We start from the raw sequence: 25400 nt of genomic DNA, 5'->3' as shown, positions 1-25400 counted from the left end.
GAATTTACCAGATTTCTTGACTGTGGTTTTAACAGCTTTCACAGAAACATCTTTCACAATTTCTAACAAGAATGGAGTATTGCTGAATTCACCTAGAAATAATGAAAGCTGGCTGTTAATAGTGCTTAAAGGTCTGGAAACTCAACATCAACCCTGAAAGGGACTATATTTCATTTCAGGGACTGGGAGTAGAGTCTTTGATTAATTGCGATTAAAAAAAAAAGGAGGCTTTTTCTCTACTATTTGCCCCGGGCCCGCAATTGTAATATGTCTGTGGCCATCATCCCCTGTTATATTTCTTAACAGAATAAATTCTTTAAAAATCCAAAAAAAAAAAAAGTTTTGGCCAATAATCCTCTGCATTATTATCTGATGTTCTAAAATCACAAGTTGCAGTGGTTTCTATAGAGACCAGCTTTATAACTGTTATTCCAAACTACAAAATGAAATGCCTTTAAAAAATTATACCCTAACTGTAACTTTATGACATCACAATAAAATTTACAATGTTGGCATAAGGTATTTGGAAGTCTCAGACTAGAGTTATAAATCTGCAGTAAGAGGACAATTTTCCTAAAAAATAAATAATATACTTTAAAAACCATCTCTACCATGGCCAAGAAAAATGGGAAAAAATTTGAGACAATTATTTAGATGACTACAAAAAAAAAAAAAATCCACACTCCAAAATATCCCCTGAGGCTTTTATGTAAAAAATATGCACATAATTTGAGGAAAGAGTTTCTTAGTTTGCCGTAATTCTATTTTGCTTAGCCAGTTTAGATCTGGGGAGAAAAAGTAAAGCCAATGCTAAAAAGGGGCTTAGAAACAGCATTTCCTATTTCATGAAATCATGCTTACTGACTAAGGGTTATCCTCTGCTCGTCTTTAAATAGAATTCTCACAGAAGTTGATGAAAATCTTGGGTGAACATTGATGGAAAAATAAGTTCTTGGGCTTCCCTGGTGGCGCAGTGGTTGAGAGTTCGCCTGCCGATGCAGGGGATACGGGTTCGTGACCCGGTCTGGGAAGATTTCACATGCCGCGGAGCGGCTGGGCCCGTGAGCCATGGCCGCTGAGCCTGTGCGTCCGGAGCCTGTGCTCCGCAACGGGAGAGGCCACAACAACAACAAGAAAAAAGTTCTTTCTCTGTCTGTATATATGCTCATAAATATGCTACATGTGTATGTACATAATGGCATCAATTAAATTTTTAAAAAGATGTTCTAGCCCACTTGTGGGGGGGTGTCTCTAAACAAGTAAAAAAGGCAAAAGCACACAAATTTACATGCTTTTTGGATGATGGTAGTTGTAGCTGGTGGGAGAAAAGTATCCTAATTATTAGTTTATATATATTTGAGAAAAAAGTACAGGTTAACTTTATTTCTGAAAAGTCTACATATATTCTTTTTATTTAAATAAAGGTATGCTGCAGATATCTATGTTGCCATTGTAATAAAACATAAATACAAATTTTTATTTATTATTTATTTATTTATTTTGTAATGTGCATTCATGGTAATCTGTATTCCTTTAAGCAAGGAGTGTAATGTTATTTAATAATTCACAAAGATCATTTTAGGATAGTATACTTAGTTGATTGATTAGATTTTTAAAATGCAGATAGATTTTATTTGGTAATTTTTATTTAAAAATTTGAAGAGGGGAAATACAGAGCTGTAAAAGTACATACATGTTCAAATAGTAAAAGACAAGACAAACATTTTTCATGGGAATAATATCACCTACCAATATCAGCTTTATGGTTGAATATTGGCCACATAGCTCTATGGTATATATACTGAAGTCTAGCTAATGAAAAGTGATGTGGAAATTGAATCAACCAGTTCTTGTTTGCTTCTTTTGAAATTATATGTAAGCACATACACATTTGTAATACACAGAAACATAACACATATTTACATGTGTGCCTAATTATTTGGTTTAGCTGTTTATCAAAATGACTGCTCAAAATTCTGTATGTTTAAAAAGTTTGCTATGTAGGTCTTATTTAAACTATATTTTGAAATGAGCAAAACAACACATAGGCAATTCATAAGTAAGAAATTCTAAAAATGCCTCTTTAAGGATATTTCAGCAACTTGTAAAACTGCTTCTACTTATGCACAGACTTCAAGAGAAGGCATGCTGGGAAGCAAACTCCAGGAAGTGCCAGAAAATTAAAGAGAGAATGAGGAAAAGTGGAAAATTCGTGATGGAATTTGAAGGTCACAAGCTGAAGGTAAAGACATGGTACTCTATTTAGTAGAGGTTTTTTTTCCTCCCTCTTTTAGGCTGCACCCAGGAGAGGCAACTAGATCAGAAATAGAAAAGGAGCATTTCCTAAGGTCTGTAAGGAAAGAAAAGCTAGTGAAGAGTTATTCCTAAAGATTCTGAGAAAGCTCTTATAAAAGGGGGTAAAGAAGAGAGGAGGCTTCATTAAGTAACTTCAAATAGTCTGTGCACAGGATAGCTGGGTGACAGTTTGGTGATAGAACCTGGGTTCTTAGGCCTTTGGAATGAATTCTAAAGTTCTGGGAAGATAGATAGCGGAGTTAGCTTAAGTACCATTATGTTAGTCACCTGTTAGAAAGTTTTTTCATCTAATTATCATTTTTTTAATCTTTGATCCTGAGTTTATTTCCTTTATTATTTCTTCTGGGTATAACTGCTATATTAGACAAGAGTTGCTTAGTCTGTGGACTGTGGGGTTTGATACACCAGCTTGTTTCATTTATTTATCTGGACACTTGACTCAATAGATCTCCACTTCTATCTGGAGGCAGCTAATACAAAAAGGAAGTCCAGACTAGTCTAAAAAGGAAGACTAATCCATATTTAAAAGTAAGCTTTGCACTGCAACCACGTCTTGGAGATGGTATTCTGTTTTGTGCTATGTGAAAATTATTTTTATAGTATCACTTCATTTTAATAGAGAGGATCATGAAATTCAGTTCTTGGAAGTATTAACATTCCTGCCTTCATGGATAGCTGGGACATTTCTCCTAAGTACAGGACTTACTTTTTTTTTTTTTCCCTGAAATATTGAACTCATTAAGGTAAAAAGAAATTACCTAGATCAGTGATTCTCTATTCTCTATGCTAATTAGAATTCCCTGGAGAGCTTTTAAAAATTACAGATCCAAAATCCCGGCCCCTAACCTAAAACAGGGAGTGGGGCCTTGGCACGTTCTTTTTTAAAAAGCTCTCAAGGTGATTCTAACTCATAGCCAAGGTTAGAACACCCACCTAGATAGTTCAAGGCCAAAAAATAATAAATAAACAAATAAATAGAAAGATAAATCCCTATCTGTATTTTAATTTGAAGCATTGCTTCAGTGTCATTTTTTCAGTGTCATTTGTTTTAAAACCACCAGTGCACTCGGTTACCGGTAGCTTTAAATCCAAATATATTTAGAATATAGCTAAGCCCTTTTACAGTCCATTTCCAACCAACTTTTCAGGTCTCAGCTCCCTACAACCCTCTTTCAATGTTGTTGAACTCAAAGCATTTGAACACTCCCTGCACCTTTATTCCTCCATGATTTAGCTTCTTGCTGTTTTCTCTCTGACATACTGGAACCTCCTTCTGAGCTTGGCAAAACGCTACTTATCCTTTAAATGGCCAACTTTAGAGTCATTGCCTCTGTGACACTGGGCTAATCATAATTATTTTCTATAATGCTGATTTGTGTAAATTCAAATGACTTCAATATTTTCCTGAGGAGACAAAGCCACATTATCTAATGGTACGTATACTTAATAATACCTCTCTTCAAACTTTATCTAAGTGTGTATCTGTCATATTGCTGCTTAGTTACTCCAATATCAATAATTACTTAGGTATATAATCCCAGAAGGAGGCATTTGATTTAAGTTTATGAATTATTTCTCCTAGACATTTGAATTATGTTCTGAACAGCTGCAAATTCCAATGCGTTTTATTCCAGCTCCCTGAATCATTTTAAGGAAAACCATCATGTATGATTTTCTTTTTCTGCTTAAAATGCGACTATCCAGACTTTAAAACAAATTGGAAATATTTAAAATATCAGAACATCCATATTCTTTTGATATATTGATTTTTCACATTTGCTTACAGTATGTGTTTTAAATAGGAAATAAGTGGATATGATTTCTTTTTCTTCACTCCTTTTGGCTTTGATGCCACAGGAAGCCAGCTTGCTAACTCCCTGATACCTGATATTTCCCTGACTAAAAAGTCTCTCCGATGAGAATCAGCATTTTCCCCAAGATAGGAGTCATGAATTCTCATCTTCCTAAAGATACATATGTCCCTTAAAAGGGTCCAGAATATTTCCTGGAAAACTGTCTGTCATAGGAGCACCTATTAGAGCTACTATCAGAAAGACTGAGGGAAGAAATGCATCCTTCCTACAACAGAAAAAGAAAGTGCACCCTAAAATAGACCAAGAACTTGAACATCAGCAAAACTGGGGGTGGGGGGGGAATCAGATAACGCTTTAAGTGAAAACTTGATTTAAAAAATTAAAGCTTACTGCACATTGTTAGAGCTTGGAGTTGAGGCCCCTGGCCGATGAACTCACAAGTGTAGGTAGTGTGCTACATGAGGGGCAAGTTTTTCGCTAACATCGCAAGGGTCTCTGGCCCAATGAGTGGAGTTTGATAGTAATACTTGCTACAAATGTAAAAAAAAAAAAAAAAAAAAAAAATTAAAGCTTATCCTTCAGTTCTCTAGCTTAAGTTTTCCAACTTCTCACTGTTGGAATTTTGTGAAATATACAGATGGTAGAGAAGAATTTGTGTTAATATTCTGAATTTACATTTCTTACTTTAGGAAGGTGTTTGGTTTGTTAGGGTGGTCTGTAGTGCAATCTATAATTACACAGATTGCAATTTATATCTACTCACAAAACAGAAGAGTTACTTTTCTAGGACAATTTCAGGTCTCTGCAGATAGGAAAAATTTCTGTAATTGAGAAACTACTCAACTTCTAGGCAAGAGCCCGTGACATCCAGGTAATCCCATGCCGATATGGACTCTTCCTTTCCTCTCAAATCGGTATTGCTCATGACCCCAGATTCTCCATCAAACTCAATCCCGGCTGAACTACAGGTAATAGCCCCGCTGGGTGCGGACTGCAGGCCAACCACTGGAGGGCGTCTGGACGCTTCCAAACAGCTCCGAAGCGCCTGGAAATCTAGAGCTCGAGGACTGGAAAGCGCAGGAGGAAGAACGTGATCTTTGATTTTATTGGGCTAATAAGTAAAGGGAAGAACAGGCAGGTTTGGGAGCAAAAGTACGCTGTTTTCTTTCTTGGGATTAGCCCTTCTTGCTGAGGCAGCAAATTCCCTAGAGAGTTAGAGAGACTAATACCACTCAGGCCCCAGCCCGCGGAGCCCCATGAGGGCGAGTCTCGAGAGTGTGTAGCCCCGCAGCGCCGGGCGCCTGGCTAGCTTCCCGGGCGCTGGAGGACACCGGCACACGTCCCGAGGCGCGAGGACCGCCTCGCTGTCAGGTGATCGCCCGACGGTGGCGGCCGAGGGCCCGAGGCACTGCAACCTGCTCTAGAAACCCGGGAACGCAAGGCCTTTTCCAATAATAAAGGAATTCCTTCCCTGACCTCCATTTCTTCCCCCACCGGGTTCGTTCAAAGCATTTATCCTTTGGGGAGTGGGCAGTGAACCAACCTCGGAGTTGAAATAGAAAAGGTGTACGGTATTTCGGGTGGGCTCCCCTGCCGCATTCATTTCCTCCCTGCCGAAGATTCGCACTGAATTGTAATCACTTTACCCTGTGATTTTCTCGATCTAAAAAAAAAATGTGTTTTCAAAGCATCACTTTAAAGAAAAGTCTTGCTTCCTGCTCATGAACCTTTAAATCCCTGGTAGGAAGAGGGGAGTTGAAAGGCACATGAGAGATGCTCAGGTTTTCAGATATCCCGGCGCCGGGCAATGCGCCTTGTGAAGAACAGGACAGAGATTTCCAAAAACACGTAGTCACTGTCGTTGCCTGCCAGCCGGCTGCTGGGACTGCGTGTCACTTGAGGGGCCCCGGAGACAGATTTCGGCTCTCCGGCTACAGGGTGGGAACCGGTTCCTTTGTAACTGAAAGACCCTACCCTCAGCTAAAAAGATGTCAAATCATTCCTCAGGCCAGACGGAATTCAGCATCCAAAGGGTTACACGCGGCTGACGGGTTCGGGCGGAGGAGAGGGCGCCTCAGCACTCCCAGTAATTCAATTAGTCAGGTTTCTGGAAGGTGGGGCCCGGGAGGGGGGTTAGGAGGCGTGGGGAAGGGAGGAGATTAGGAAAACGCCTCTTTCTCGTGGAGCAGACCAATCCGGCTGGAGTAAAGAGGAAAAAAAACCCCGATCTGTAAGCAAACAGCAGGCCTTTCCCTGACTGGCTGCTCCAGCCACCCCCCACCCCTTTCCAAGTAAACTGCGAGGAAAAAAAAAAAAAAAAAAAAGCAGCCCACATGACTCGGGCCGCGGCGGCAGCAGCGCTGGCTAGGCTCGGTCTGGCGGCGCCTCCCCCTCTCGGTCCGGAGCTCACACCGGCGCTCGCGCCGCCCGCCGACCCCGCGCCCTGCGCTCTACGCCCACCCCACCCCCGCGCCGCCCACGTCCACGTTCACGCGCGCGGCCTCGCGCTCCGGTACGGCTGCTGCTGCTGGTGCTGCTGCTGGGTTGCCGCTGCTGTCGGTTTTACACGCAGGTCATTAACGAGGGGGCGTGCCCGAGGAAATTTTTCCCATAAAGCATTTTTTCTCTCTCTCTTTTTTTTCTCTTTTGCAAAACTGACTTTTACCCCTTTCCACTTCTCCAGTCGTTTCAATCCCTCCTGGGCCGCTCGTGCTGCTGCTGCACTCAAGTTTATTTTCCCGCCTGGTAAAGGTTTTGGGATTCTGTCGGTGGTTTTCACCTCTTGTTGCTGCTGTGCCCAAGGAGGGAAAGAGGAGCAGCTGCGGGAGGATCGGGAAGGTTTTCTGATGTAGTCATCGGGGAGGTGCCACACGCTCTCGTGCGTTCTTTCTTTTTTTTTTTTTTCTCCTTTCGCATTTCAAACTGATTGACGCCTCTCTACAAGTTGCCGGGCTTGGGGTCGGACCAGTCGGAGTCGCAGGGACACTTCTGAGAGCTCACCCAGGGCTCTTGGCACCGCGTCTGGGGGCTCATTCTTGCTCCCGGAAGGCGATCGGAGACTGACATCAGCCCATCCAGGAGTTGGAGGGATTCATTTGAAAGTGATTGTTTCCCCTCCCGCTCTCCAGCTGAACAGTTGGATTGGCATCATCCTGCAGGTTTCGGCATCCCAGCTCCGCCTGGCTGGCTGGTTCAGACCTCTGCTCTCCATTCACTCTGGTGCACCGACTCCCGGCCAAGAAAAGCACGCGCGAGAAATCCCCGAGACTCAGGCAGCGGCCAGGGTGTCGCCTCCCGCCACCGTCGCAGTCCGACTCCGACAGGGGACCTGCCGAAAGACGCGAAAAGCCAAACTTTTCTTTGAGGTTTGAGAGGCAAGACCGCTCCTCGCCCGCTTAGCTGCCGCTTAACCAGTTCCAGGACGCCGGCGGGGCTGGGTTTCTGGCTCCAGATCTCCACCCTTCTCGGCGCACCGCCCCGAACCCGTAGCACCTACGAGACTCCTTCGAGATTTCCAGGGGTTACCGGGTTAAAGCACAGAGGAGGCGGGGGAAGGGGGTCCTCAGACTCCCAGGACCACAGGCGGGAAGCCCCCCCATCCACACGGAGCCCTCTTCCTGCAGTTTCCTACAGGCCGCCAAAGTAACTCGGAGCGAAGCGGGGCGCAGTGCGAGGGCCCTGGGCGGCGGCGGAGCCGTGCGCACCCCGCGGCGCCGACGCTGAGCCGGGCCCGGCGGGCCGGTGTATGTCTCCCCGCGGCCGTGGCGCGCAACTCCCGGTGACTGTGCAGCGTGCGCCGCCGCCTGCCCCAACCCGCGCTGCCGCCGCCCGGCCCGGCGCGCACCTCCTTCTCCCGGGGTGACCGGCCTGCCGCCGCCGCCCGAGACACAGCTTGGCACCCCTTCCCCCGCCCTCGCCGCCGCCACCACACACACACACGCACGCTTCTCTCCATCTTGTGATTCCTTTTTTTCTCCTGAGCCCTCCATTGGGGGTGCGAGTTTGCCTTTATTCCCCCCACTCCTCCACCTTTATTTCTGTCTCTCCTCCCCCTCCTCAGCTTGGTGTGCGCCTCTTTCTTTTCTCGCCCCTCTTCATTTTTATTTATTCATATTTATTTGGCTCCCGCTCTCTCTCGCCCCTTCTCCCTCCCTCCCTCCCTCCCTCCGGATCCCTGATCTCTCCCCGGAGTGGCGCGTCGGCGGCTCCGCCGCTGGCCAGGCGTGATGTTGCACGTGGAGATGTTGACGCTGATGTTTCTTGTGCTCTGGACGTGTGTGTTCAGCCAGGATCCTGGCTCCAAGGCCGTCGCCGACCGCTACGCCGTCTACTGGAACAGCAGCAACCCCAGGTAAGGCAATGGGGGGCGGAGAGCCGGGGCTACCCGGGCCTCGGGGACCTGCGGAAGGAGCGGCGGCACCGGGGATCCGCGCGCATCGGCCGACAGCGGCGCGCACTCTCAGAGTCTGCGTCGCTCGGGCGGGGATGGCTTTCGAGGCGCCCGCGGGAAACGCTCACTTCGTGCCCCTCATTGTTGAGGTGCGGCAGGGAGCCTGAGCGCCCCTGGGCGTCCCCGGGGCTGCCCAGACCCGATGCTTCTGCGAAGCCCGGGGAGACTCGGAAAAGGCGGGAGCCCGGGAGTGGAGACTTCGCTTCCCACCCGGGCAGGCTGGCCAGCATCCCGAGCCAGGCGCGGGGCTTGGGCACGGGGAACCCCGGGCGCAAGCCGCCAGGAGCTCCCTCTTGGAGCGTGGCTGCGCAGGGACTGTGGAGAGAACCAGCTAAACATCCCCAAAGTGTTTTTTTGTTTGTTTGTTTTCTTTTTAAATTTTTTCCTTCCCTTTTCCCCGGTGCGCTCAGAAAGCGCACTGGCAGGGGGAAGTGTGGGGGGCTGGGAAGCGGAAGCTTTAGGTTTATATTTTCCTCTTTAACTACGAGGAAATCATCCGACCACTAAGTCAGTCTGGTCCCGGCTCTCTTGGCAGTAGAGAGGCTTCTCCCACCTTCTCCACCTCCCGGTGGGCTCAAGGTGCCAGAAAGTTTGATCTAATGCCGGGTTACGTCATGCTTGCGGAGCTAGCTGCTGGAGTTGGCCGAACCGGGAGGTGGGAGCCCTTCGTCCGAAGCCTGGCAGTGTGCAGCCGGAGGAAAACGCGCGGTTACCTGGAAACGTTTTTCGCCAGCCGAGTACGCGGGAACCTAGAGACGGGCGCCCGGGGCCGCCCTAGCGCTCCTGCTGGACCCTGGCTTGTTCACGGACCCTGGAAGAGGGGTAGGGGTGGGGTTGTCCAGAGTGCCGGGCGGACCCCTCCCGATCCAGAGCAGGTCCAAGCCCTACTTTCTCCCCGGCAGCAGTCGGCCCCGCTGGGCCCATATTGCTCTGCCTTTCTGGGACCGAGGCCAGCTTCCAGCCTTCCAGCTGTGGGCTGGTCTCGGTGCCCGCCGAGGAGAAGGGAAATAGCATCGATTATACCTAAAATCCCAGGTTTTTCCCTGGGCTGGCGTGGAAGTTGGGAGAAGAAACGCGGAGGCCAAGGGAAGAGTTTGGTTGCTGCGCACCCAGCGCGCTTGGGGAGAGGGGGCTGGTGGGCGCCTCTAGTTTTTCCTACCTCCCGGTGGCCCTCTCCGCCGGCCTCCCGCCTTCCTTTGTTATGCTGGCATAGGAGGGATTCCCTCCGCTTGAAGTAATGTTCTCTCAGTTGAAGATGAGCAGATTTCCCTACGAGCCGTACACCGGTTGCCGAACGGGGATAGAGTCCCCCCCCCCCGCCCCGCTACCCCAGGAAAGATAGTCACACCCAGGTAGCCCAAGTCCTGACTGAATCGCTTGGGCCAAGTGGAGACATCCTTCAAAGTTTGGTTTAAAAAGTCTCCTGAAGGTGGGTGTGGGATGGGAAGCTATTTCTTCTTTGACATGCCACTTACCGCTATTAGGAAAAGAGAAAGAGAAGCCATCCTGCCAGAGGAGATGCCTTTTATTAAAGCTGACAAGACAAATAGAGCAAGCTTTCCAGTTGTGATGGCGTTAAAAGCAAGTCTCATTATGTTGGTTGGTTTTATTCCCCTTTGGGCTTTATTAGACAGCATATTCGAAACAGAGGAATTTATATTTTAAACTTTAGTGCCTTATCAAATAAAACAACAGTGAAATTGGTTAGTTGAATTTGGGACATTTTACTCTTGCTTGTCTTTTGTTTCCCACTCCAAACTTCACAGTGTAATCTTTTTCTCATGGTATTAATTTATTTGGGTACTTGGGTGTTCCAGTCATCCTGGGTTAAAACAGAAAGAATCAGCAACATCCCCACTCTTACCCCCTCCTTCTTAACCTGTCAAACTAGTCTGAGTTAGTTTGAGGACATTTTATCTTAGGTTATCTCTGTTTTATGCTTTTGATACTGTTGTTTGGTTTGAGATTAGCACATTGATTTTTGTCACAGGTCATGTTTTTTAATAGATCTGCCCTGCCTGCGGAAAACTCTTCTGCTCAGGATGCCATGGTGTGTTTGAACCTGCCCAAAGTTAACCTGTAGAATTTTAAAATACCAAGAGTATTCTCAAGTCAGTGTTTTAATTTGAAGTTTGTGGAAATACTTCTCTGATCATTATCAATTTGATAATGTTCAAAAGAAAGAATCATGCAACCCACCCCCCCAAAAAAAGATTCAGCTCTAACTTTAGTATTTTTAGGGATTTGTGTTTATCTTCATATGTTATCACAGTAAAACTTACTTTAAAAAAATAATATAATTTTAAAACTAGGTACTGGTAGGCAGATTTATCTTAGAAATGTGGAATAAGACGGTGCTTTTTTGATGAATGAAGAAAAGTCAGCTTGGATGTATTTAAAAGGAGCCAAATGCAAAATAAGTAATTTAGAAATAAGTTTATCACAAAAGATAGTGAAAAAATATTTTAGAAAATTTGCAGGGGTCTACTAAATTTTAAACTTTTAATGTTTTACATTTTCTTTTCATCTATGCCATCATTTTGTAAAGTAAGCTAACCATGCTTTTTGGTTTGACATAAATCCTATCTTTTAAGATTTTGCTAAATTAATAATATGATCAGAAGACTTCAGTCTTGTGGAAAAAAGTAGAAAACTTTAATTGCAACGTAAAGAGACTTTAAAGATTTTTCTCTTAGAAGAAAAGTTCAGCGACACATTAAGCTGATAATAAATGGATATTGTGGCAAAATGAAGTAAATATATTTTAGCTTATACTAATGTACTTCATTTGAAATTATGTTTAGATAAAATTAAAATTAAGTATTACATCTTGATCACAGGATTTAAATTTCTTATTTTGTAACTTGTGTAGTCATAGGAGTTTATCAGCTGCATTGGGTTTCATTACTGACTGCTTTGATAACAGAAGCATCCATAGATCTAAGTTCACAGAGGAAAAAAATATAAAATGTATTTGCTGTCAGATGGTTTTGCTGTTAGAATCTGTCTTCCCAAGCATTCACTTCTGGGAAATAGATGTTTAATTTTTAAATGCTGATAACTTTTTAATTGGCAGTATTTATTGGGCAGTGGACCACATTGATTTTATGTATTGACTTGCTACAGATCTCTGAAATAGCAACTGAGACCTAACAGTCTGAATAAAAATATATGATAACATTTTTGTAAATGCACCTTTCATATTTTAAACGTTTGAAAAGTTGTATGAGTTTCACCTAAATCGTGAGAGTAATAGAAAGATCCTTTTAATGTTATGCTCAATTCTGAACCGGCCTGTTACTAAGTAAGTTTGAGTAATGAAGATCCAAGTCAAGGAGATTATAACTATTGATAGAATATTTGTGTCTAATTTCTTTAATAATGGAAAAAGCTTTTAAGTAACTTTAAAAAAGACTTTCAATAATAAAACTTCCTTTACATTCTCCCTTAGTAGCTACGTTTATAAAGGTAGAGGTGACTCAATATTAAGAGTATGCCGCTTAATTTGAAACATGCTATAAACAGTTTGGTGCTTCCAAAGATAATATTCTTTCAAATGCTGTGTATGTTGAAAAGTTCTTGGATTCATTTGACCACTTGCCAAAATGATGCTGGGATAATTAAACATGTCTCCTACTGGTTGGCATTAATAGATGGAATAGTAAAATAATACAGTGGCAAATATAACCAGCATACTTTAAGAGTACCGATTTTCTTCACTTAGTACTTTGCTTCTGTTAAGGTTTGAGAATCACCAATTTAAAATGTTATTGTCTTATGGGAAAAGATATCCCTATAATTCATCTGGGATTTTCTAAATTTCAGCCTAACCATATGTTTTCTTTGGACTTGTAAATTAAACATTTCATGTTAGAGTAGCAGGTAATTGACACCATTTAGTTTTGCAAACATGTAATCTTGAGTTGTGAAAGTGATGTGAATTCTAGGTCAACACTCCCAAATCTTTCAGGCAGTATAGGTGATATGTATGTGACTAAGTAGAGAGTAGTAACATTTTTCCCTGATCATATAGCCCTTGCATATTTTTTCTCTTTCAAAATTCACTTGTTTCATTAAAAAAAATCTGAGCTTCCAGTGTTTTATATATATATATATATATATATATATATATATATATATATATATACCAGTATACCAGTACTGTGCCTTTCCCACTGACAAATGAAATCAGTTTGGTCTAAATCTAAGAATTTGTTTTGAGGAAAGATGGAAAGTTGATCTTGGTTTTGAATGAGTTGTATCACCAACCCTGATAACTTTAGTTTTGAAATTTTAAGTATTTTAAATAATACTTCATATGTTAGAAACAAAAGTTCTTCAAGTAAAAGACATTACTTAGAATCTTTTAACTTTATTAACCCTGAACCTCAGTGTAATGTATCATTTTATTAGGTGTAACGGGATAATTTTGTTATTTTGATATTTATATCAGAATTTTATAAACATCTGCTTTAAAAACAAAGTGATGAAAATTTATATCCCCTGTAGGAAACCTGAAGTGTTTTTACCCTTATCCATTTGTAGGAGACCTGAAGTGAATTTTCCCCCTCTTACCCTTTGTTTAATCTAGAAATTTGTAGAAGAAAAGTGTGCTTCTTATTTTTGGCCAGTTTTCCATAGAAGTTTGAAAGCAAAATAAGCCATTGAGATGTTATGTTCCATTGATTTTATACATTATGTTATGTATTCGTAATAAGCTATCAGAAATAGTCAACTGTCTTTTTCTTAGGTGACTGGAACATCAGTGCTGTTTGAGGCACGCTTGGCTGTTCAGTGTGAGACCAAGGTCAATATACTCTTCATGATTAAAAGAATCAGAGAGAGCCTTCAGTAGTTCATTACTCCCTGTTCGTTGATTTTAGTGGTATTAACTAAGCCATTGGCTCACTGAACGAATATCTTGTTGCCATATGTGTTCTGGCTGATGATCAATAGCTCTAGAGGCTCCCACCTTTGAAGACTGAGGATCAGATTTGGAGGGAGCACTTAGTTATTTGGGGGCAAATTAGCCTTGTGAATTTCTTGCCATTTAATCTTGTAAGATGCCTCTGAAGAGGCGTTTCATTGCATTCTGTCCACTGGCCTGATTTCCTGTTGGATGGGACAGATAAAGATGAGCGCCTCCTTTTCTCCCCTGTTGCTATGAACCAAGCAAGCTACCAGCTTCATGCTGGGCCAAGAAAATTAATGAATACAATTAGTCCTTCAGGAGTCCTGGCCTTTGCAAACTTAGAAGTATATGCCAAAAGAATGTACCTTTGAGGAAGAGAAAACATTGAAATAGAAGATGAACAAAACATAAGAATATGGTTAAGAACAGAATTTTATGTGAGGGTAACATTTGGTTTATTGTTTAGTTTTTTTTCTTTGTCCAGTATATATCATTTGATTAATAGTTTTTGAAAAAAGATACCCCTCAGCCCTCTTCATTTTTTGTGTTGGTTTTGAATAACTTCCAGCAGTAATGAGAATTTAAAAAGCTATGATATTTTATTTTAGATAATGAACCACTCTATGTTAACTGATGCCATATAATCAATTTTCTTTTCAGAAACAGTATACAAACTGTTAAAACAGCAGCCCTGATTAGAATGTCTTTGTTGAAAAGGAAGCTTGTATGTCTCTAAGCACAGTGAGGAAGTTCTGGCCACTTACCCAGGATGCTCAGTCAGGACTAGTCTTCCAAACCGAGAAAAAATTGCCTCTCATCATTTGTGACAGATAATGCCTTCATATTCAGGTATAAAACCTCAAAGAGGAGTGTAAGAAATGAGATATTAATATTCACTTTTAGTAATTTGTCTTATGATGGTGGTCTTAGACAGCTAAACATCAATAAATTATTGTCTCTTTTAAGGGCCTGATTTATATTATTAGATTTATATTTTAGTCTGCTTCTCAACCTATACCCTGAGCTGTTTTGTGGAAAAGTTTCTTGTGATTAATTTGAACTTCCAGTGTTTCTGAATGGGATATTACTCACTACCAGGAGATCCGTTTCCTCTGGATTTTGCCTGTACTCATGTTTTCAAAATTGTCTGTTATAAACAAGGCAGCATAATGACATAGAAGAACTTAGTTTAAAAGTAAAAAGTAGTAATGCAGGTTTTTCTGTATCACAACTATGATGCCTAGTTTTGAGCATAAACAAAAATTTTTCCTTCTATTTTACTATTCTTGATAATCTGTACTCCTTATTGTACTCTGAAGGGTTTATTGTGAACTACTGAAGTCTCTACACTGTTTTCTAATCTGAAATCTGTGTAGATGGAAACTCTTTATTTTTAGGCTTTTGAATATAGTATTCAAACAGTGAGCCATAGATTTCAATAAAACCATTATTTTAAAACAGTGAAAACTTCTCCTTGAGTTAGCTGGTTGCTGGGAGACGGTAGTGTACTACAGTGATGGTTAGCTCAGCTTTCATTCAGGTAGAATTCTGTCATTTTCAATAAGGAAAAATAAACCTTTGTCATCTTGAGAAACATTCTTCATGCAATTGACAGTTGACAGGTTGAAGAAAATGTTACTGTCAGGTCTTATTTTCCCCTCAAGTGAGAAATAGTTTTGAGTGATTTTTTTTAAAAAAATCTATTAAAAACTTATTTCAAAATGGAGGAAAATGTTTTTAGTTTTTATGTGTATGTCACAGAGTTAATCTGCCATTTGCTTCAGGGAAGGTCATCAAAGTGCAATTCCAGGAGCGGTTGTCTAACAGCTAAGTTCCTAGGGTATTACCTTTGAAAAGCCAAATACAGTTGATTTGTTTGTAACAGGATATCTATCACTGGACATTTTATGATGGAGTTCTGTAAGAGATAAAAGATATAAATATTATTCCTGTTACTGCTTATCAAGTGACCTGATTTTGGGGACTGATGATCATGATTCTGATACAAAGGATAATTGGGAATTTTGGTTTTGTGACATCTCTGTGTATATGCATTGGGCAATCACCTTATTAGCACACAAAGATCAAAACTTTAGAAGAAATTGCTTTGCTATTAATAATTTTCAGTAACTGCACAGAGTAATCCGTAAATTTCCATGTGGAAGTGCATGAATATATACTTGGAGATTAGAAAAAAATATACCGAAGTTCTTGTTTCTTGATTTAGAAAAGCTAGTTTTTTGGCTTTCAGTTAAATCAGCGTTTCTTTTCTTTCCCCCTAGAAGCAGCCATCTTGTTTTAAGACCGATTTTACTTCTTTCATGAAAATGGTCCGGAAATGAATATGGACGATAGAAAAGGACTAAACCACTTTGGGACCATTTTGGCAGGGCTCTACATTTAAAGCTCTATCTTAAGTTATTCATGAGCTCACTAGAATGCTATCTTCTTGTATTTAGTTGACAAAAAAGAGGGTATTTTAACTTAGTAATTATATATTTTAAACCTAGGCATATTATACTTTCATGTTAAATATTGGGCTGTACCATGTTTACCAATGTAGTTTTCTCTTGAAGCTTATAATTTATCGTTAATTTCTCAGTGATATGTTAGTAGCCCCTGTTATCACCACCCGCCCCCAAACCCTGACTTCCTTTTTCTTACTGTACTAAGCAGTCCTTTTTGTTTGTTGGTTGATTTTTTTTTTTTTTTTCCAAATTGCACAGCGTTAGCGGGAATCTTTCTCTAGTAAGTGGTAGTGATAAAAATATAGTTACCTCCAAAAATGAAGCATTTGGAGTGCTTTAAGAAGCGTTATATGAAGCCAGAGCCTTTTTGGTCCCTGGAATATAGGCTCTCACAATCTCATTACTAAACCATTCTTGTGGGTTCTTATAGAAAATTATTTTGGAAGTAAATTCATATTTGTTTTTAAAAATTATGAGAGTATACTAATTGAGACTGTTATATTTTCCACCATGTTTTGTATTTCTGGATACATTTGGAGGAACATGTGGTCTAGTAAACTACCAAAAATTTATACTACACTTCTTGCCACTGCATCTGTTTGACGACGTCTGGGAACATTATTCCCATGTACTGAAGTAAAAGCAGAACGTCTTAAGACTAATTTCAAAGTAACCTGACTCAATCAGTCTGATTAAACTGGGCACAAATTGAATACTACTTATGTCACAGATTGCTTCAGTTCATTAGAAGTAGGATTTTTGATGGCTGCAAGTACAATGTAAAGGAGATAAATACATGTTTTAAGATTGGATATACATCTCATGGACTTCTCATTAAAGTCCAAGTATGAGTTGACAGTCTTTGTACCAAAACGCTTTCCTCTGCTATACATCATCTGTTTTTCTTTGACTGAGGAAGAAGACTAAAATAACCAAGGGTTCAAAATGATCTTTTTGTTTTAAATGAACTAACAAATACTTTTGTTTTTTCTTCCCGTTTCTAAGGTGTCAGAATATCCATTCTAGTTTTATTAGTGATTTATGTATGTAGAAACTATAATTCACAATTAGCTCTTGCCTCTTACTATGTAAATACATATTATAAAAGTAAATGAAAGTATTTTCTCCTATTAAAAATGCAGTTTTGTGGTTTGATGCAGTCGTGGCTTATTTTGGTTGGATAATTGTCGTGCTAATTGTTATCTAGATTTTGATGGTGGTGGGCATGATGTTTGATGTTTTCTGGTACTTAGGTGCCGGCAGGATATACGGCTTTGTCACATTTGCCTAACTTTAATAATATATAGGGGACTTAACCTTTTGGTTAAGTTATTTTTAATGGTATTTAATTGTATGGAGTCAACTGGGATTAGGGAGAAAAGGAAAACTAATTCTAAATATGGGGAAATTATCTCTTGTGTTTAACAATTAGGTTAAACAAAGTGGGAGCAAATGAGCCTAGTTCCCGTCTATTGTTTCAGGGCAAGAAAATACAGACAGATGTCGGAATGTGGAAGCTGTGACCTCTGACCCACACAGCATGGCCACTGCTGTGGCACACAAGTGTCCTGAGCCACCATCGTAGCAGCACTTTTTGAAGTGACTGACACTTGAGATGGAGAACCTGAAACTGATTCTGTAGCTATTTGTAGCTCTCCGAAATCTCATTCTTTTTAGCTTCAATTTTAAGTTCCTCACCTTACCTTTTATGAAAAACGTTTCTTTGTTTGGCTCAGACAGTGCTTTTGTGACTTCTAGAAGGGATCTGTATCCCTGTAGTCACTATCAATCTTTTCCTCCCAATAGATTTATTCATCGGGTTGGGATAATGGAGGAAACTCAGATGCATGGCTCTGCTGCACCAAGTATTTATCTGCTTTATTTAGCTAATATGTACTTTTTAAAAGACAAGTGAAAGCAGTGGTTTTGTTGAAGGTCCTTTCTTTTAGTCTCTGCTCTGCAATCTCGCCAATAACCCCAGGGTTCAGACAGACCATTAATGTTTTAGATACTGTGGCATTCAGTATTTTCTTCATATATTTGTTTACTATTACTGCTGCAATAAACTTTTATGCTTATTTCTGTAGTTTTCTGGCAGGGACTCCATTTATTAAAATTTAGTGACCCAGCACTAAGAAGGGTACAGTTCAAATAGTGGTGCTCCTGACAGGGTTTTGTGTCCAACAAGAGAAAATAATAGGGAAATGAAAGCTGCCAAAATGTGTCTCCCAATTACTAATTAATCAGGCGATAAAGGACCTCAGTGACAGATCTGGTGTCTGCCATGACAGCAACTTGGGAGATGCCTTATTTTAAATACTGTATAAAACAAATTGAAGTAAGCCTCAGGGACTATAGCACCCAGATATTTGATATCACAAGTGTTAATTTTTTAAAGTCTGTATAAAGCAAGGCAAAACCCAAAATTGAAACTGAATCTTTGTATTCTTCACTGATAGTATCAAAACATAAAGCTATTCTTTATGTATTTTGCTTATTAATAAGCAATGCCTTTATTCTTATTAATATTTTAGTACAGATATAATAGTAGTTTTGGTTTTAGTATTGATGTAGCATTGTATACCTACTTTATCCTCGATAGAGACTTGGGAAAAAATTAAAAATTTTTTCTATCATATGCCTGTCATCAATATTTTAAGTATTACTATAATTGAAGAACAAAATTCTCCCCTCCCCTGGAAATATATGTTTTTGCTGTCCCAGAGGTTCCAGTCTTTTCTGGCAATGTTCCCACTATGGTTGCAGGACCCATAATTAAATGCCTATTTATTATTATTAGTTTATTTTTTCCATATCAGTTACCACCTAAAAAGAAAAGGGTCTTGTATGGAACTATAGCTGTCGGGGAACAATGAAAACTAATTACACACTCTGCTATCACTATTGTCGACTATACTCTTGGGAAAACAACAACATGACAGTGTGTGTGTGTGTGTACGGTGGGGTGTGTATATGTATACAGGATATTCCATATAATTATATACATATGGGGTCAGACATATCTGATGGTTTAACTTAAAACTCTGGGTTCCCTGAAGCAAAAAAAAAAAATGTATAAAGGACAATTGAATTCAGTTAATTAAATAGAAAAAAAGCAATTCTTTATTGGGGAGAGTATTCCTGATTTAGTATCCGTCCTTTAAAATATGGCCTAAGAGAGTCAGCAATAATCATGACTCTGAATATCTCATTATTTTGAGTATCATTTTGGAATGGTCCTGTTACCAGTACATCTATGCTATTAATGTATTTGATTATTTACTATATAATTATCTCTTTCACAAATTATTTCTTTGCTTCGCTTTAGAGTTCTGTGTTGGTATCTGGTTATTTGAGGACTGATTACTCAGTTTGTTTATTATGTATATTTCCCTGTCACTGTATTTCTCTTTTGATGGCTTTGGCCATTTCACTGTTCAGTAGGTGGATTTGAGAAGGAAAAGAAAACTAAAAAAATGATGTTTCTGAAACTTACAGCAGCTTTCGTATGAGATTTGGTAAGAAAAGACTTGGAGGCTATTGAATAACTTGAGGTTTGGAATCAGTTTTGGATTTTAATCATCCATGCCATTCCTGTTCTCTGGTACCACATAGAATCAGGACTTGGCCCTATATAATGGTTTCCATTACTACTTCGATTTCTTGGGTGAATTCTCCTTACCGTATTTAAAACCAGAGCCAAATGGGCGAATTCAGAAATTATATGTTGATTTAAACTTAGTTTTCCGAAGTTTTCACATTAAAGCAACATTATAGATAAATATCTAACGGTAGTAATATATTCCTATATTGAATATCTAAAGGTTACAATTGATAAAATATTGAGTGATACCTGCAGACACTGAGAGGCACACAGTGGATTCGGAGATGCATAAGACAGCATCTGTACCCTTAAAGAACTTGCAGTTTTGTGTACGTTTAAGAACTGTGTACACGTAATCACAGTGCAAAGTAGAAGATACTCTAAGAAATGTTCACATATGGATTTATTCAGCGAATATTTATCGAGTGTCCACTGTGGGCCAGGTATTGTTCTTAGTACTGGAGATATTGCAGGAAACAACATCCCTGCCATCATGAAGTAGTCAATTTGCGATTTCTAGATCACTGCTTTTCACACTCTAATGTGCACACAAGTCCTCTGAGGATTTTGTTGAAATAACAGATTTTAATTCAGTAGATCTGGGGCGGGGTCTGACATTCTGCATTTCTAGAGAGCTCCCAGGTGGCATTGATGCTGCTGGCCCATGAACCACAGTTGGAGCAGCTGGGTTCTAGATAAATCAGTGGGGAGAGAGATTACTTCTGGTTTCTTATCAAGGGCTCTTGGTTTTATTTGCCCTGAACTTTCTGTATAGTTCTACAGTTTCTCAAGTGGCTTAGTATTTGTATGAGTGCAAGTTATTTGTCTTAAGACCAGGTAGTCTTCATTTCTTGCGACTTTACCCCAAATCTCAGACAAATAAAATAGATCTTTACATTGAGGTTTATGTGTCATTAAAATACACCACTATCAAAAGTAACAGGCCAGGGATTTTGATGTAAGTCTTGCTCTTTATAGACAAATCTACTGGAGTGAAAATATTGCCTTGGTCCAAAAAGTTTAAGGAGGATCCTGTCATAAATGTCTCAATATATTTGCAAACCCTCCCCAGAGATATTTTCTATGGCAATGCCAGAATTACACCTCAGAAACAGATTTTTAACACTTTCCAATTGAAATCCATATGGTCAAATGAACCTCAAATGTTCATCTTACATTCAGCACAGAAGATGACTAACAATTTTTCTGCTTCCACTGGCAGGGTTTCTTGTGGGTGACTTTAGGAGCCTACACTTCCTTGGAGACTTGGGAGGAAAACAGCTGTCTGCTCTAAAATTCCATGAGTCTAGTGTCCTTAGTAATCTTTGTTTCTATAGCGTCTCGGTAATATAAAGTCTATAAATATGCTTCTTTTTTTTTCACAGCATATATATCATTTGCTTTTGCAAAACAATTGTGTGATGCTTGTATTCACAAGTAAAGGGTGGAACTAGTTAAATTCAGATTACTCTGCCTGCTTACTTGTTGTTCCTCACTCTTTGTGTATAAATACAATATTCCCACTCTTCTAAGTGAACTTGAAAGTCTTTGAAAGCATAAGTAGACTTACTTAACCGATATACCTCTATGGAACAATTATTAAAAGGAAGATGAAAATGTTTGCCTGTAGACCAGCTATATTTGTATGAAAATAAACCAAAAGAAGGGAAGGATGGTTAGCACTCTTAATTCAAATATCCTTTTGTTTTTAATAACGATTTTACCAATACTTTTGTATAGTTAATTATCAAACAGAAGCAAATCTTTTCATTTTCAGATCCTTGGCAAAATGGATTTAATTAAAATATTGTGTAACTTTTATAAGAGCTATGAATATTATTAAGAATAGTAAATCAAGACATGTCTGTTTTGCTTGTTCTTTGTAGGTTTATGTTTATTCTCATGATGGTGTAAATAAGCATCTGAGACAGTGACTTTGAGGTGACACCCACTTAGAGTTTCTAGTTTTATGATTCTCATAGATAAAGAAATTCGAGAATCTTCTGTGACTATGTGTGAACTTCAGTGATTCCTAAAAATGAAGTATGCTTAGAAGATTATTAAATTTAGAAATGGGATATCTTTATTGATTAAAATGAAGTCATTTGCATATCTCTAAGGAATGGCTTTGTTCAAAATGGAGTTAATATACCTAAGATTTGTGGTCATTGCCATGTTTAGATAAAGCAGAAGATACTCAATAGTTCTAATTATTGTTTTACCCCTCCATTTTTTAAAAGGGAAAATAAATACATTGAACACTTTTTATTTAACTCAAGGCTATTAACAGTGATTTGTCCTCATTCATTGAACAGTTTTTATTTAGCTCAAGGCTATTAACAGTGATTTGTCCTCAGATTAATAGGTTGTAACCAAGTTCTTGATACACTGATATTTCTACATTTAAGATTGTTTTGACTGCATAAAATAAAGGCATTGAATTTATGTATATTTTTTTTTGTTTTGAGTTTTTATAATAGCAGCTGTTTTGGATAAAACTGTGAATGGGTTTGGGTGTCGTCTAGGCAAGGCTCAGAGAGTAAGATATTAAAAATCCTGTGTCAGATTTGATTTTTAAATTGTCTTTGTTAACATTTTTTGGTTACATTTCAGATCTAGTTAAATTTCAGCTCTAATTGAGTCTAACTATGCCATTACATTTGTAATGATTAATTTTGAACCTCAGTTTCTTCACCCTAATAGATAAATGGGTATAATCAAAATGTCTCCTTCAGATCTGTGAAAATTTGAAGGAAAGTATATCTGTAGCAGGATTTTTAAAAAGGTTATAAAAATTAGAGTAGAGATTGAGGGGGTCACCTCACTTTGCACTGATGCATCTTACTGTATAATTCCATATATTCTTGTAAGTTGCATAGAAATACAGTCTTACAAATAAAATTTTATTTTCAAAACATCATGGAAGAGTTGACTTTTTAAAAAAGATCAAGTTGTCTTATTTTGTAATATATGTTGTCCCTGATAGATATGATTTATGCATTTATATAGGATTTTCTTTTAAAGGAATTCACATTTCAGACTTTATCTAGTGATTTCTACATGAGTAATAATGTGTGAAGAGTGACACTTGAGAGGCAAGTCAGCAAGGACCTTCTTCCAGAAAGGAAATTTGGATCTCCTCGTGAAGTTGTTGCCCTCTCAGGTTGTCTCCAATATATTGTTTCCTCTTTGACTTCTAAAACCCTAGTATTCTGCTTTGGACTTCACAGGTATAATGAGATATCTCCATCTCAAAGGAGAAATTAATGAATACCGACATCCTTTTGGAGAATGCTTGTATTTCCAATGAGGAGCTTGTTGAAACAAATCAATTCCTGTCTGGGGCTGTTCCTTACAGGCAGCCCAGCTGTCCCTGGGATCCTTGGATTCTTCTGAATACTACTGCCAGAAAAACAGGGTTTAGCCTCTTGACGCCTCTGTGCTTAAAAAACTCCTGTTATCGACTGCTTTTAAACTTAGTACATATTAATTATGCACACATTGATGTTAGGAGCATAAATAGATCGTAACAGCGTCTAGCTAAGAAAAGAGACAGAATTTGTCAAGGAACACATATTTTAATGCACTGAAACCTAAGTTTCCTTTAACACATTACTGTCAAAGGGCCACTTTCCTGTAGAATTGTCTGGTGGTTACACAAAGCAGGTTTTACTTCATATGTGTATAGCTAATCAGGAGAATAGCAAGTGTGCCTGTTACTTGTTTAAAAATTGCAATCGTATACTTACATAATTATTTTATAACATTTTACTCCTGAAGATATAAACCTCACTTAAGGCAAAAAAAATGTAATTCATAAAGGAAATTGTCAATGATCCTTATGTGCTGTACCCAGAAATTTAGTGACAACTGAGGGCAGCACTTGGCCAGTAGCAATAAAATATTGAAGTTAGTATTAGCGATACCAAAATTATTTGAAAGAGAACTGGTAACTCTCTATAACTGATTTCCCTTAAAAGTTCAGTGTTTTAATATTTGGAATTGCTATGCTCACCAGACTATCAGACTGACCTTTTTTACACTTGTATCATCTCATACAAAAGAAGGCTCCTTTTGTCCTGCTAAATTGGAAGTTAAGATTTGTCAAGGGAATGAGCTTGCTATGAGTTTATTTCAAGCTTTAGACTTTGTAATTTTATGTTACTTGGATTCAGTATGATGAATGGTTAATGGTTACAATCCCTCCTGTGTTCCAGGCTTCCTTTCTTGGCAAAAGGGTAGTCAAGAAGTTTAAATTTTGATGACATACTTATTGACACTCTGTATTATTAAAAAAATAATTCTTTATAACTCTTATATATCAGTTTAAAAATATTAGCCAGAGGCTTCATTTCAGCTAGGCTGACTTTGTATTTTCTTTCCGTGAGCGCATGTTGATTGATCAAATTAAGTGTATAGCAATCCAGTAATTCCTTAAGATGTGGCAGTAATTGGATTGAGTTGCATTTTAATTATTTAGCTTTTATTAATATGGTAAATATTTTAGTAAAGATTAGAGCTGAACATATTTCAGTGCATTTGATGAATTTAAACAAACATGATAGAAACAAGCCTATCCTAATATACCTAACATTTTACCTCATATGTTTTGAGGAAGGGTGGTTTGAATTCTCTTCATTCTTTTTGTGAAATGCCAAATTATGTCAATGTATTTTGCTTGTTTAAAACATAGACAATGGTGAACTGCCCTTTAATACTAGGTCATCATAAACTAGAATTTTTAAGTTTAGACAGTTGCAAAACCTCTTTAATTTCTCTCGTATTAAAATTTTTGGATCATCTGACTGTCCTTATGGAAATATTGTAAAATGCGAATGGAATGTATAGTTAGGTCTTTAACAGAAACAATGAAGTCTCCTTATTGATTTGAATGGAATAATGAGCATTATAATTGGTTATGGCAGACAGCTATGAATTTCTTTCCTCAGGTATCTAACTGAAATCTCTAGTAATTTTATATGGCCTTAATCATTTTAGTAAAACTTCCCAACTGTTATTTCGGGTTAGTTTTATGACAATTAACTCCTTAAAAAAATAAAATTAAACCAACTGGGCAAATATAAAAGTTTTACAGTTAAATAGTTTTCACCTCCCTCCGCATCCCACCTCCCACCTGCCATCCCATAGAAAGCCACTGTCGCTGGGGGCAAGAGAGTGTTTGTGACTTGTTTTTTTCGGTTACTCTCTTCAGAGCCGCGGATCTACCTTCTCAATGTTGCCAAGCTAGCAGACACGCGTACTGGTATTTACCATAGCGCGCTCTCGATTCTGGGTGTTTGGTAATCACAACTTCTTTTTCGGGACACACTTGAATTGGTAGTATATATACGTGAGATCTGGTTTGGGAGTCAGCCAAGGAGTTTGGACTAACTTCCCCTAGGGCCCTCGCATTGCCCTTCTGGGGAGAGCAGGCAAACACTGGCAAGCTTTGAGTGGTTGATCGCATCAGGGCCCCTGTTCACAGGTATACAGGGGTCAAACTAAGTGGATTTGCACTGTAGCCTAATACGGAGTTTTAAGACTGCAGTAATCAGTTGGAAGACGATTGGTTTTTCTTGTTGTAAATTGCTAATTAGTATAGAAAGTCTAACCTGTTTTGTTGCACTGCCTCCCTTTTTTTCTCTGAGAAAGTGGTTTGGACAGTAATCTATTTACTCTGTCTCTACAGCCCTCTTCCCTCTTGTTAAATAAAATCTAGAAACCTCTGGCGACTCCCCACTGTTGAGTTCTGCTTGGAAGGAGCTTTAAAACAGTGGCTCTAAACTGAAGTAAATATTGACTGGGGCTGGGGCTGGCTGAGGCCTGCTCAAAGCCT

General features: G+C 39.4%; 1 protein-coding gene and 1 non-coding gene across 3 annotated transcripts in view; both read left to right on the top strand.

The window, feature by feature from the left end:
- Nucleotides 1–4518: 4518 nt before the first annotated feature.
- LOC115801683 (small nucleolar RNA SNORA62/SNORA6 family) lies at nucleotides 4519–4668 on the top strand. The gene has a single exon (XR_004021994.1). It is a non-coding gene; the product is annotated as a small nucleolar RNA SNORA62/SNORA6 family (small nucleolar RNA).
- Nucleotides 4669–6438: 1770 nt separating this feature from the next.
- EFNA5 (ephrin A5) overlaps nucleotides 6439–25400 on the top strand; it is a 279490-nt gene continuing 260528 nt past the window's right edge. Inside the window, exon 1 of one of the 2 annotated variants that reach the window (XM_022591667.3) lies at nucleotides 6439–8481. In XM_022591667.3, the coding sequence (XP_022447375.1) occupies nucleotides 8357–8481 (125 nt within the window). In that variant the 5' untranslated portion in view covers nucleotides 6439–8356. The remainder of the gene's footprint in view (nucleotides 8482–25400) is intronic. The other variant, XM_022591657.3, reaches the window with a different exon arrangement.

This window comes from Delphinapterus leucas, chromosome 3 (assembly GCF_059928025.1).
Source record: "Delphinapterus leucas isolate spDelLeu-1000000601 "Yukka" chromosome 3, BTC_Dleu_Yukka2, whole genome shotgun sequence".
Classification (NCBI taxonomy): Eukaryota; Metazoa; Chordata; class Mammalia; order Artiodactyla; family Monodontidae; genus Delphinapterus; species Delphinapterus leucas.
This window is presented reverse-complemented; position numbering and strand designations above follow the sequence as displayed.